This window comes from Montipora capricornis, chromosome 4, assembly GCF_036669925.1.
Source record: "Montipora capricornis isolate CH-2021 chromosome 4, ASM3666992v2, whole genome shotgun sequence".
NCBI lineage: Eukaryota > Metazoa > Cnidaria > Anthozoa > Scleractinia > Acroporidae > Montipora > Montipora capricornis.
This window is the reverse complement of record NC_090886.1, coordinates 40,212,673-40,225,172: the sequence shown is the minus strand read 5'-3', so window position 1 is coordinate 40,225,172 and position 12,500 is coordinate 40,212,673. Positions and strand designations below refer to the sequence as shown.

The window sequence follows — 12,500 nt, the reverse complement described above, 5'->3', positions numbered from 1 at the left end:
CTTGTCAAAAGATTTGTGGCAACCACTTTTGAAAATACTTGATCTTATTTCTTTCATACTTTTTAAAGAGAGGTATTTCTGTACTATCATAAATGAGGAGGAGGAAATAAGAAGGCAGTGTGGCCCAGTGGTTAGGGCGCTTGCCTTGAGATCTGGAGATCCCGGGTTCAAGACCCACTCTGACCACTCGTTGAATTTGTTTCTGGTAGTCCCTGGTTCAACTTCCCAGCTGCACTTGTAAATAGCCGACTGGTTTACCTGCGGCCAGTTGGGATTCTTAACAGTTGTTGTTGTTGTTTGTTGTGTTCTGTTGTTTCGTTGATTGTTTCATTGGCCCTGAAAAGCCCCTATGGGGAGCGGTCAATTAATGAATGTTTAATGAGGCTACTGGTGGTCCCAAAAAAGGAAATTACATGGATTTGTATTTTTGTGTTGTAGCTGGCTCCCCGGATGGTGCAAAGCTTAAGCTCTATGCCCAAGCATTTAAACATCATCTTGGTAAGTGAGAGGATTGGTCATACATCTGATTTCCCTCAGTTATTTTAATGTCCTCTGTGATCTTTACCCAATGCCCTGCTGACTTGCAGATTATATAAAGAAGAAAAAGTCCCATTAATGACATCTTTAAAGATTACTGAACGTGGCTTCTTATTGCATTTGACTGTGTAGAGATTATTATAATGTACATAGGCCGCACCCCCAGTTTAGCAATTGGTTTGGTGAAAAAAAGCATCGGTAGTTGAAGAAATGAAAACAAAGCATAATTAAAGTTGATATTGAAATCAAATACAAAGTGTTGTACGCATCGATAATTTGTCACACGTCCCTTGAATTGGGTAATTGAATTCTGTGTTTTAATTTATCGATATTGGACACAAATTTAATCCACCAAAAGAGGATTAAAACATGGGGTAGGGTGGGGAGAATACAACAACGCACGAAATGGGCAGTGAAATACAAGGATACCTTGTTTATGTTAAGAGCTGGAAGTCAAAAGTCAGAGGTGTTTTGTTAACTGATCATGAACGTACAAATAAAGACAACAACACAACTTGTAAAAAACGGTGTCATGGTCACTTAAATCCGTTTCTGTTGGCCTGTAGCTTTACTCGGGCGTGCACTCGAATGAGCTGGTGACGCATGCGTAAATGCCGATCTTGTAACCACCCCCCCCCCCCCCCCATTTTTCCTGATTTTGCAACTTTACTCGCTTATATCTCTTCTTCCGGACGGTGAATTTTTTTGATTTTTTGCATGTTAGCTTAGATTAATTTAAAACGTTTGTCTTTCAAATTTTAAAAAATTCTGTAGGTGAAAAAAGAAATTAGCGACACATTTTGTTGAATTTTAAATATTTTAGAAATTATTTCTAACATCATCTGGTAACGCCGAATGGGAAGATTTCACCGTCACGTTTTTTTCAAAAAAGACATACCGGTATATGTTGATTTTAAGGCTCAAGGAACTGTCTTATATCGTTGCCATGGTAACGTTATTCTGGAGGAAATCTATGATGGGTACTTAATACCCTGGCCAAATTTTGTCTTGATATGATTACCCAAACTGTATCTAAAAACAGAATATGTTTATTTGTTTGAAAAAAGGAGAAACTATTTCGAGCCTCCTTAATTGATATGAAAGCTCGTAACAACCACCGTGTCAGTGTTTTGAAACCGTAGTTGTTTGTCCTTGTTTGTTTACTAACAGAACTTCATTGGAACTCCAAAGTTTGTTGTCTCCATTTTTTTTTCGAAATTCGTGCTTCCAAATTGGGGGTGCGGCTTATACATGAACTTTTACGGTATGTTTGCAAGACATGTTTAAAAAAAGTCATTTTTTGACTGTCTTAGATTGTTGAGACTGTTGAGAACTTTTACTCTTTGAAACTAAAATTTATGGACATTGAAGTGCAGTGTAAAATCAGTTGAAAATTGTTTGGGTGATATTTGAGCGATCACACGTTTACTCACATGTTGTTGTAAAGCCAATCATTTGCACATGACTAAATAAATTTACATGAGTTACTACGAGCTGAGAAATTTCTCAGCCTGTAGTATAAACAAAGATAGCATGTTTTATGCAGGGTATTTGGGATAAATACCGGCTCATGATATTTCAATACCCACCAAATATCACTAGCTGCTTTGCGGCTTGTGATATTTTAGTGAATTTTGAAATTTCACTTGCGGCATTTATCCGAAATACCCCCAGAAACTGTGCTATTTCCCATACTTGTTAAAAAATGTAATAAAGCCCAACTTGTTTTATTTCCTTGGTAGGACCATATTTGGCGTCACTCAACCTTGACAAACTACTGATTGAATCAGAAAAAGCAGAAAAATCAGAGGACAAAGTTCCATCCAAGATTGGAAGTGACACTAGTGGAAACAGGTATTTGAAAAATGCTTTATCCAGGTTTTTATCTTGGGGATCACAAGTTATTGAAATGTTCGTATTATTTTATTGATTTTGAGAGCCAGGAAGTTGCAAGACCTCCTCAGAAGCTGTTGCTAAGTTCTAGAGTAGTAGCTCTTGAGCTCTTGCAGCAGTATATCTAACCAGCGGTCAGGAGTTAGCTTGCTCAAAGTATTACCGCAGTCATGTCCTGGACATAAAATATGACATTAGCCTGATTATTATTTTTCCTTTTGTAATCTTAGCACTGGAACCCCAGGTTCAGAGCAAGCCCCATCACCTTTTGGAGAAGACGACAGTGAGCGGAGCAGTGACGAACCACCCACTGTTGTTGTGTACATTGTCAATCCATTCAGTAGCAACTCAAGAGAAGACAATTTTCCGTCCTATGTTGGCCTCCTACGCTGCATTGCGGAAATATCCCGTGATATCACTGAGGGCAAAAAGAATGTCATTTTTCAGGTATTAGCAGCCTTCTTGTAATCAACATGAAGATTCACTGCAGTTTTCCTGTAGGTCTCCGTGGTATTGGTGGGGAGAACGGATGTAAAATCTTAATAGGCCCATTAAGTTTGTAGTTGTCAAATGTTTGAAGATGTAAAGTTTAATCTGTACGTGTGCTCTGGGGACCTATTTTCAATTATGGAGAGGACTGGAGAAGATGAATACTGAAAGACTTGCTTACCCAGACAGTGGCATGCATCGTAGCCCTTTTGAAAAGGGAAACCTTTTTCCGGTCCGGACCTTACTAATTTGTTTCCACATTTTCTTCAAGTTATTCTTATGCAAGTTTGATGAAGAAAGAAAAGCGTCAAGCAAACTTGTCATCGATCATTTGGGACTTGAATAATCAGTATCTAGATACCATTATAGATATTCTACGTATTCTACGTACCAGTAGTTGTCATAATACTGGATGGAAGAATGTTTTGTCAGATCATACAAGTCATATTGTGTGAGGTGTTTGATGCTGGTCACCTGTTAGTTGTACTACAGCTGTACATTATTCTTGTTTATTGCTGTAAATGCTATGTTGCTTTAACCTTTTAACTCCCAGTGGCCGCTATAGATTTTACTCGTCCGTTGGGGGCCCTTGGGCCTTAAAGAGTTAATTAATACAAAGCTCTAAGCCTATTTATCCACTAAATTTGCTATGCTTGTTTGATGTTTTAGATAGTTCCAATCCAGCAAATTCTTCAGGTAGACACACTTATTGGTAGTCGTGATGCAGCTTTGTCCTTTGTGACACAGCTCAAGTGCTTAGCTTTCTCAGTATTCTCACGCTGCCGCAAGAGTCTACAGCTGAATATCAATGCTAAGTCCCTGACAGGTTTTGGACCTGCTGCTAGGCATGAAGCATTGTTTCGACAGAGAGAGGCAAGTTTCTTTAAGTAGAATCTATATTAGAACCAGTGTTTTTAAAGTAGATCTCATCAACTCCAGAAAGGGTTGGGTTTTCAAGACGATGCCTGAAAGGTTGGTAAAGAAGTAAAACTACAGTGCATGTATTTGTAACTGCAACTGAGGAGGTATTCATTGCTACCTTGTGAGCCCCAGCCAAGGCTCCACTACACTGGACCAGTAAGTGTAGTTCTTTCCAATCCCATTGTCTACCAGAAGGGGTGAGCTTGGTAAACTATGGACATAAGTGTATTCCAGTGCTCTGCAAAAGTATCTTACAAAAATCCAGCAGGCAAGCAGAGAGAGCAAGAGAGCTTAAATACCAGCACTCATCCCCTTTGTTTCACAGCATTGTCCCAAATTCAGTATCTGCTGGCCAGAGGTTTAGCAAAGGTTTGAGATCACTCCACCAGCAATCGTACACCCAAGATTTTGTCTTGATGGTGGCCTGGTCTTCATGACTTTTCTCCATGCTCCTTTGTCCCCCCACCCCTCCGAAAACCAGTGTATACTTACATGTGCAAGTGTAGATTTTTCCACCCGTTGGGGCATAATATGGGAAGGGACATAATACCTCATCAGTATTATAGGGTTGTTGTTTGCAGTCAATTGCAGGTGCAAGTAATGTTGTCAAGTCAGCATGGTTTTTGCTGTTTTTTTCGTTGAAATTTAGAAGGGCAGTCATCATTGTTGAGGAGGAATGACAATAAACTTCACATTTGTTTCTCATTTTAGGTGGAAAATGCAAAAGTTTATTCAGCACCATACGTGCTCTTTCAACCCATCCCATCGGCACCATCAGATGTGGGTGATGAAACATCTTCAAGTTTGCAGGCATTGACTCAAAATGCTTCAGTTTTGTATTGTGGCTACTGTCTGTCCCATGATGATAATTACCTCCTTGCAGTTTGTACAGACAGTGTGGGAGAGTTGCTTGAATCTTGTGTGGTCTCGGTCGAATCGCCACTGAGGCCAGATGGCAGACCACGTAAGACAGCAGCACGCACAAAGGCTCTCTTTAAACTTTGGGAATTTTGTCAAGGTGTCATGGCCACTTCACTGGTTCCCTGGAGACTGGTGATATGTAAACTGGGAAGGATTGGCCTAGAGGAGTTAAAAGGTTAGGAAGCATCAATAGTTCGTGTTGTTTGCCCATAGTTATTTAAAGGTTGAGACAAAGGAGATAGACACTTGCTGTATGTCGGAAAACTTTTAGAGGAAAAAAAAATAGGTGTTTGGATGTCTTCTGGAGCAGTGTTGGCGTAGTGGTGAGATCACTTGCCTCCCAACAACACCAAAGTTATTCATTCGATACAATGAGAGGGAGAGATACCAGAGGTTATCCCTATACTAGGGTATCTCCCCGGATGTTACTGATCTAGAGTCGATTTTGATGAGGGAGGAAAACCCGAGTAGCCGGAGAAAAACCCTCGGGGTTTGATGGAGATAGACTGAAACTCAGCCCACATGTGACCCGAGGCCAGAGCCGAACCTGGGTCACAGAGGTGGAAGGTGCGGTTGATAACCACTAAGCCATGCTGACTCCCCAATGTGGCCCAGGGTCGATTTCTAGACTCAGCATTATAATGTGGGTTGGGTTTGTTGGTTCTTTACTCTTCTCCTAGAGGTTTAAATTTATCCAGGTACTCTGGTTTTTCTCTCCACAAAGACTAACATTTGATATGATTTAAGTTACGGTAATTTTTATTTACAGTTTCCCTAGTTAGTTCCCTGGCACTAAATGAAGTTCCTTATTATTATCGTTATAATCCTATTTGGTATTAAAGGTTCTCCATGAAATTAATAAAGTTTGATATTTTGAAAAAAGATAGATAATAGATACTCGAGACAGCTGTGATTTTGGTGACCTGTGTTCTTCTCAGACACTATCTCCTTTTTATTTTAGATTGGAAGGAAATTCTGAGCAAGACGTCAGTTCTCGCCGGGGACCAGATGTTTAAGGAGACATGCAAGACCTGTTTCTCAATGAAGCAGAAAAATCGCCCAACAGTTTTGGGAACCACTCTCACCTCCCTTGAGCCAGAACCTTCAATAAGGCTGTACATGGCCAGAGGTGATTACAGCTTATCCATGTTTGTTGCTTCATATTGCGTGCTGCTTACCCAATCTGCTGCATGTAGAACTTCTTAGCTGCCTTTAACCTTCATCAAGACTGTCTTTTACTCCCCTTGGCTACACAGCTATCCCGGTTCATTTTCAGGAGCTGATCCTAATGCACATTCTTGAGTGCCACACCAGTTGAACTTTCTAACTGGAAGCTGTTCGTGGATCATTCAGCAATAAGTAATATGTATAGCTCTAAATTTAATCGGAAAAAGGAATAATATGTACTTTACAAAACTTAATGAATTTACAAGACAGTTTTCTAATAAAGAATGAAAGCAAAAGAGCAAAGAGCCCTTTGATCTTTTATCTTTCATTCTTCAATTCTCTTGCAGCTATCCTTTGGCTTTAAGCATAATTATTTTCTATAATTCTAAAATTAAATTTCCAAATGATCTTACTTTCAGCTTTGCCAAAAGTCAATCCTTTGTTTGAAGGAAACAGCTCTGGTGTGTCTGTTCGTGGTGTTCCGAGGGCTGATGTTTCAAGAACCTACATTGCTGTGATGCCTGTGGCTTCATTAAAATGTTCCATGGGCAAGCTCTCCAATATGAAATCACATGAGCCTCCAGATACTACAACTGAGACAGTCGTCACAGATACAGACATTTTACTGGCAGGGGTGGATGATGATGAAAATGACCAAGATCCTCTTAGGCATTTGTTTCCCTTGCTAAACACATCACCACTTTCACCAACAAGTTGCATGTTGCCTTCACCACTGGATGCATCATCCATGCAGGGAGCATCACCTCTGACCCGCCCTGCAAAGTTTTCTGCATCACCTGGGATGTCTCCATCGTCACAGTTTCAGCCAATTCCAAGGATTTCACCATTTCAGCCTTTACACTCGACACCATCCCCATCATTAGGAAATGGGACAAGTTTAGAATTTGACAGCACAACTGGAGAAGACAATCTTTCTGTTCCACAAGCACAGGGCTACATAATTTCAACTGTACACACGGGAAAGATGCCAGCAACATTCTGGGCAAGTTCATCTCATTCAGAGACCAGTGATCCTGTCATTCTCAAAGTAAGAATTGCTTTTCTTGATATTCTTGGTTTTCAACCCAGAGGGCTGCATAATAGAGTGGTTTATGTATTCAGGGAGTTCTTAACATACCGATCAGGCAGGCGTGAGGTCATCTGAAATAACCAGAAAAATTCCAAGTATTGAGCATCCACAGGTGATACCTGTGTGAAATCTTGAGGTTGAACTCAATCTATTTAAATTAAACTTGGCGACAATTATTTTCTTTACCTGATAATTTTATTACTAATCCACTAATGCATGAATGCTTGTTTGTTTGTTGAAGGCTGCTCTACATATTCATAATCCAGACCTCATGGAGGGATCAAAAGGAGTTTGCACTGCCTGGCATGTGCTTGCCACAAAGTCACACTGTCTTGTGCTAAGGTTGGTTATTAAATAGCATTTACTGACTCTACGTGTTGTTGTAAAAGAGAAGCAGCATTTCCCCACTCGATTTGTTGTTACTTTTTTGTTACAAATAATTTTGATAAATTACTACATTGACTATATTTTACTTTCAGGTCGATACTCCAAACTTATGATGCACTATCCTGGCTCACTGTGGATCCTGTTTCACGTGACAGACGTTCTTGTTTGCCTGTTCACTTGTACATGCTGTGTCAACTTCACGACACATTATCTGTTCTTTTGGATAACCAGCCTTCTTAAATTATTGCCGGAGCCAAGCTCACTGCACAAGGAGGTGTTAATTATTAAACTTTATTTTTTAGCCAGATGTTCATAAAATGTACAATTTTCACCCCTCTCTGAGAGGGTGGCTAGCTTTTGCTGCATTTTTCTGTTGCACAGGGTTATGTGAGGGTAGGGAATGAGAATTGCCTATTCCAGATTTCCAAGAATCAAAACGTAATAATTTGATGAAACAAATTAGAATTACTCCAAGGAATATGGTAGTCTATTATTATAAATTTAATTTATGTGCTCAAATTTGTCTTTGTATTCAATGGAGAATTAAATTCCACCTTGACATAAGGGGTTTAGAATCTTTTAAAGGGTTTTGTGTATAGATACATGCATATACTTCAAAGATTATAGTGCTTTTTACGCCTTTCAGACATTTTCCTTCAAAGTTAAATAGCTGTACCAGCAATTGTTTTGACATTCTGACAAAAAGTGTTCACCCTGAAAGAAAGTTTCTCTCTATGAAAGGAAGGTTATTTCTCACTGGCTTCCATTTGCCCGTACACATTTGAGAGTTTTAACATCATTTAACAGCCCACATGGTGGCGTTTTTCATTAGCATCCACAGCCTCAAAACTTGCAAATTCTTCTTTCTTCATTTGGTGGCAGAGGATGAGCTGCATAAAGGTTGTAGGAATTTGTCAAGTGTTTTTTCCCTGGATGCATGCCTGGTTGTTATGCAAGCAGTATGTGTTGCTAATGCTGACTTATTCTTGGTCATCTTTCTTGTCTGTTGTGTGTGGTTATTGATGGTAGATTGTGATAGTAAAAAAATTCAGTTCTTAAATGGTTTTAATTGTTTTTGCATGGGTCATGGTGTTTGTCATCATGTAGTTGGTTGCCAACCAATCAGTTCTTTAGAGACAAACATGTGCTAATGCTGGTGGACAACCAAAAGGGACCTGCGAGATGGAATGAGGTAATGCAAAAAACACCCATGGGCAAATCCAGCCTGTGTACAGTTAGAATATTTTACAGTAGGATCCTACTCCTTGAGTGTCTTTTGTACCACTTATGGATTTCTTGTCTCACTCAACGTGTTGAAAAAAGGTTTGCCAAACTTTGCTGGTAAAGCAGGTGTTCAGAGGTACTGTTTGTCATTATTTCCACTGTCATCTCCTGGACAAGATGTGCCATACATTTCCTATTTGTATGTGTGACCCCTCGAGCCAGCAGTTCATTAACTATTATTCTGCTCACACAAGAGTCATTAACAGCAGCAAGTCGGTGGACCGTGGTAAATATTAGAACTGTCAGAATTATGGTGAGTGAAATTTTGCCCTGCCAAATATGTGATGCATTATTTTGCACTATCAGCTTATCAAGTGCAACCATAACATTATTATTATTTGTATGTATTTATACACAAAGACCTTACCTGGCTAATAATAATGAAGACTAATACACCTTTTTCCAAAATGGCCGCCATTTAAATGTTTCTTTGTTTTTATTCAAATTAGCCCTTGATGCCTCGTTCTTAAGCTTAAAATTCAAAAGAATATTTTGCCTTAAACGAGGCATCAAGGTCTACTTTGAATAAAAACAAAACAATATCTAGATGGCGGCCATTTTGGAAAAAGGTGTATATTATTGTTAAGAGCCGTGCATATGCATTCATTATGAATTTGTATATGCAATAATTGAATATTCTTTTCTCATTCCATTTTTGCAATTTTCTTGTTTCACATAGCACCTGTATCCTATGCTAAAAGCCTTGCATTTCTTATTTATAAATGTGTCATATTTGACAACATATTTTTTCTACTCTTCTACTATTTTATTTTGTTCTTTAACAATGCTAATACACTTGTCATTACTACTACTACTACTGATAATAATTATGCAGAATATAATGTTATTAGCCTTACCATAAAGGTATTGTGATCAATATATCACCATGTATGTTAATGAAAGTATAAAAAACTGTTTACAAATTCAATAACCCTTCTCCAGTATTGTAAAGTAATATATTATTTCAAGTCCAGGATTGGAAATCTCTTCATCTGGTAAAGTAGTAATTTTATTCAAAATGCAACCTCACATAATACACTATTCATCATAGAACACCCCAATGCTAAAATGTTTAACTGTTTTAAAAACAAGCACAAATACCCCAGCCATTGATACAGTGATTAGTTTTATAAAACAAATCACCAATTCAAATCAATTGCAAAAATTGGATTGTATTAGATGTAGACGATTTTGTAGATAGGAAATGTAGATAAATGATAATAATAATAATAATAATAATTATGTCAGTGCATTTTGCATTAAGATAATATTTGTGAATGGACTAGAATTCTAATGTCTCATTTCTTGTCCACTCATAATGATATCAGACCTGAGTCTGTCGCCCCTTGTAAATAAGTTATTAGACAGACTTGCCAATGCATATTTTCGGATAATTTCTCGTAGATTGGTAGACTTCGCTATATTTTTTATTTTCAGACCGTATTTCATAAGCATTTAATAGACATTTTTATTGTAACAAATACATTTAAACATATATTGTAAGACCCAGTCATAGAAAATAAAATGATATTTACATATGAAGTCAAACACGTGGCTTACTGTATTGTCTTGGGTGCTTGAGTGTAAACTGTACATCCACCACTAGCCACCAACACTGAGGTGAACTGTTGTTTTGTGCAATACTAAAATAGTGAGATAATATAGCACAAAAAGGTGATATTAACTCTTTTATTCCTGCAACGATTAGAATATTTTAGGGCGCAAAACCTGTGCAAATTATTCGCAGGCTAATACACAATATGTAGCAAAGGATATTCGGAGCTTGAATAGCCAATCAGAGCGTGCTTTCAACGCTATCCACTGTGTTATTATAATTATACCAAAACCTGTTATTATAATTATACGCAAAACCTGTGCGAATTATTCGCAGGCTAATACACAATATGTAGCAAAGGATATTCGGAGCTTGAATAGCCAATCAGAGCGTGCTTACAACGCTATCCACTGTTTTATTATAATTATACCAAAACCTGTTATTATAATTATACGCAAAACCTGTGCAAATTATTCGCAGGCTAATACACAATATGTAGCAAAGGATATTCGGAGCTTGAATAGCCAATCAGAGCGTGCTTTCAACGCTATCCACTGTGTTATTATAATTATACCAAAACCTGTTATTATAATTATACGCAAAACCTGTGCGAATTATTCGCAGGCTAATACACAATATGTAGCAAAGGATATTCGGAGCTTGAATAGCCAATCAGAGCGTGCTTACAACGCTATCCACTGTTTTATTATAATTATACCAACAATAATAATAATTAGAAATTATTATTGTCTTCAATTTTATAGATACAATAATTAAATTTTAAGCACAGGGTCAGTGCAAGCATGCAATTCGGTTCCCAGAAATTGGTATTTAGCCTTCAAAGACTGCATTTCGTTGGATTTCTTTGCAAGACATCACACTAAAAGGCTTGGTTGGGCATTCTAACTTGGGGAGGATCTTGATTGACCTCTTGATTGTAGTCTGTTCCTGCAGACAATAGAGGGTGTGCTCGCCGTGATCAACGCGCTTTCCTTGAGATCCAGAGATTCCACATTCAATACGCGTTCTGACCACTCGTTGATTTTGATTATGGGACGTGTAGTTTGCCTCCCGCCAGTTGGAATTCTTAATACAGTTGTTGTTCAGTTCTGTCATTAAGTTGATTTCCCTTAAATCGCCCTGAAAAGCCCTATGTGGAGAGAGGTCAATTAAGTATGTATGTAAATTTGATAGCGCTGGTCAGTCCTCTGAATGATATTATTTCAATATGCTTCTTGTTAACCTGCAATAAGAGTAATTTTTCACTGAGTGAGTGAAACAAAATAAGTGAAAATGTTTTTCTCATGCACCGCTGGGGCCTGGGTATAGGTCATGTGACCTAACGGGCGCGTAGTTGTTTTTGCTGCGTCTGCCATTGCTGACTTTATTGCGTTGTTCCGACAATGGAACGTGTTGGACAAAATCGGCTCTGCTATGGCCACTAACGATGACGAGGAAAGGAACAACCTGCTCCAAGAAGGTGAGGCTTTACTTGTAGAACGAAACAAACACATTTGTCTCGCTGATAAATATGGTTGGGATACTGTCGAATGCTATACAGCCGAGCTGCTTGCAAGCGACTCCGGCGATGAGAAACGCATTAAAAAAGCGATCAAAGAAAGTAAGCAGGGAGGAAAAGCGAAAATCAGCGGCAGCGAAGTGGAAAGCTAAGAATTCTGTCCAGCAAGACGAAAGGCCGAGGCACGTAGTTCAAAAAAAACCTCGCACCCAATTTTCGGCGGGAAAGTCTTCCAGCAACCTGTCACATGACTCACAGCAAGTTTGTTTTCGTTTAACCAGGTTTTCTGAGCCCGCGAGACTGAGCACCCCCAGCAAACCATTGTTTTAACGAAAACCGCGGGTCAGCAACCTGGTTCTGGTCATTGCTGTCTAAAGTCTGCCGTTTTCGTTGCTTCCCAAGCGGCCATTTCGCCCGCGAATGTCGAGCTGCAGCTACAAGTAAAGCATCAGAATGGGCCCGTAACGCAGCACAGCCGTCGAACTGGATGAAGTATAACATTGTTCTGTTGAATTTGATTGTCTAAAATTGGATCATTCTGTTGAAAATGTTGAGTTGGCCTGTGCTACCCCAGTGAAAGGGAGACTTACAGAGCATCTTGCATTCTGGAAGGATATAATATTGGAGTGAGCAAATGGTTGCTGGATGTGCCAAGGGACGGGTACAGTCTACCATTTATGTCATTGCCACAGGTAGCATTTTTCAATAATCATGGTAGCATTGCTGAAGAGCAAGAA

General features: G+C 38.9%; 1 protein-coding gene and 1 pseudogene across 2 annotated transcripts in view; both read left to right on the top strand.

Moving 5' to 3' along the window:
• The window catches only part of LOC138046922 (mediator of RNA polymerase II transcription subunit 13-like), a 49,341-nt gene extending 39,110 nt beyond the window's left edge, over positions 1-10,231 (top strand). For both annotated transcript variants that reach the window (XM_068893548.1, XM_068893549.1), the window contains exons 18-26: positions 439-498; positions 2,280-2,391; positions 2,661-2,877; positions 3,589-3,792; positions 4,552-4,936; positions 5,723-5,890; positions 6,348-6,976; positions 7,260-7,360; positions 7,498-10,231. In XM_068893548.1, the coding sequence (XP_068749649.1) occupies positions 439-498; positions 2,280-2,391; positions 2,661-2,877; positions 3,589-3,792; positions 4,552-4,936; positions 5,723-5,890; positions 6,348-6,976; positions 7,260-7,360; positions 7,498-7,645 (2,024 nt within the window). In that variant the 3' untranslated portion in view covers positions 7,646-10,231. The remainder of the gene's footprint in view (positions 1-438; positions 499-2,279; positions 2,392-2,660; positions 2,878-3,588; positions 3,793-4,551; positions 4,937-5,722; positions 5,891-6,347; positions 6,977-7,259; positions 7,361-7,497) is intronic.
• Positions 10,232-11,678: 1,447 nt separating this feature from the next.
• Positions 11,679-12,500, top strand: part of LOC138046688 (uncharacterized) — a 1,511-nt pseudogene continuing 689 nt past the window's right edge.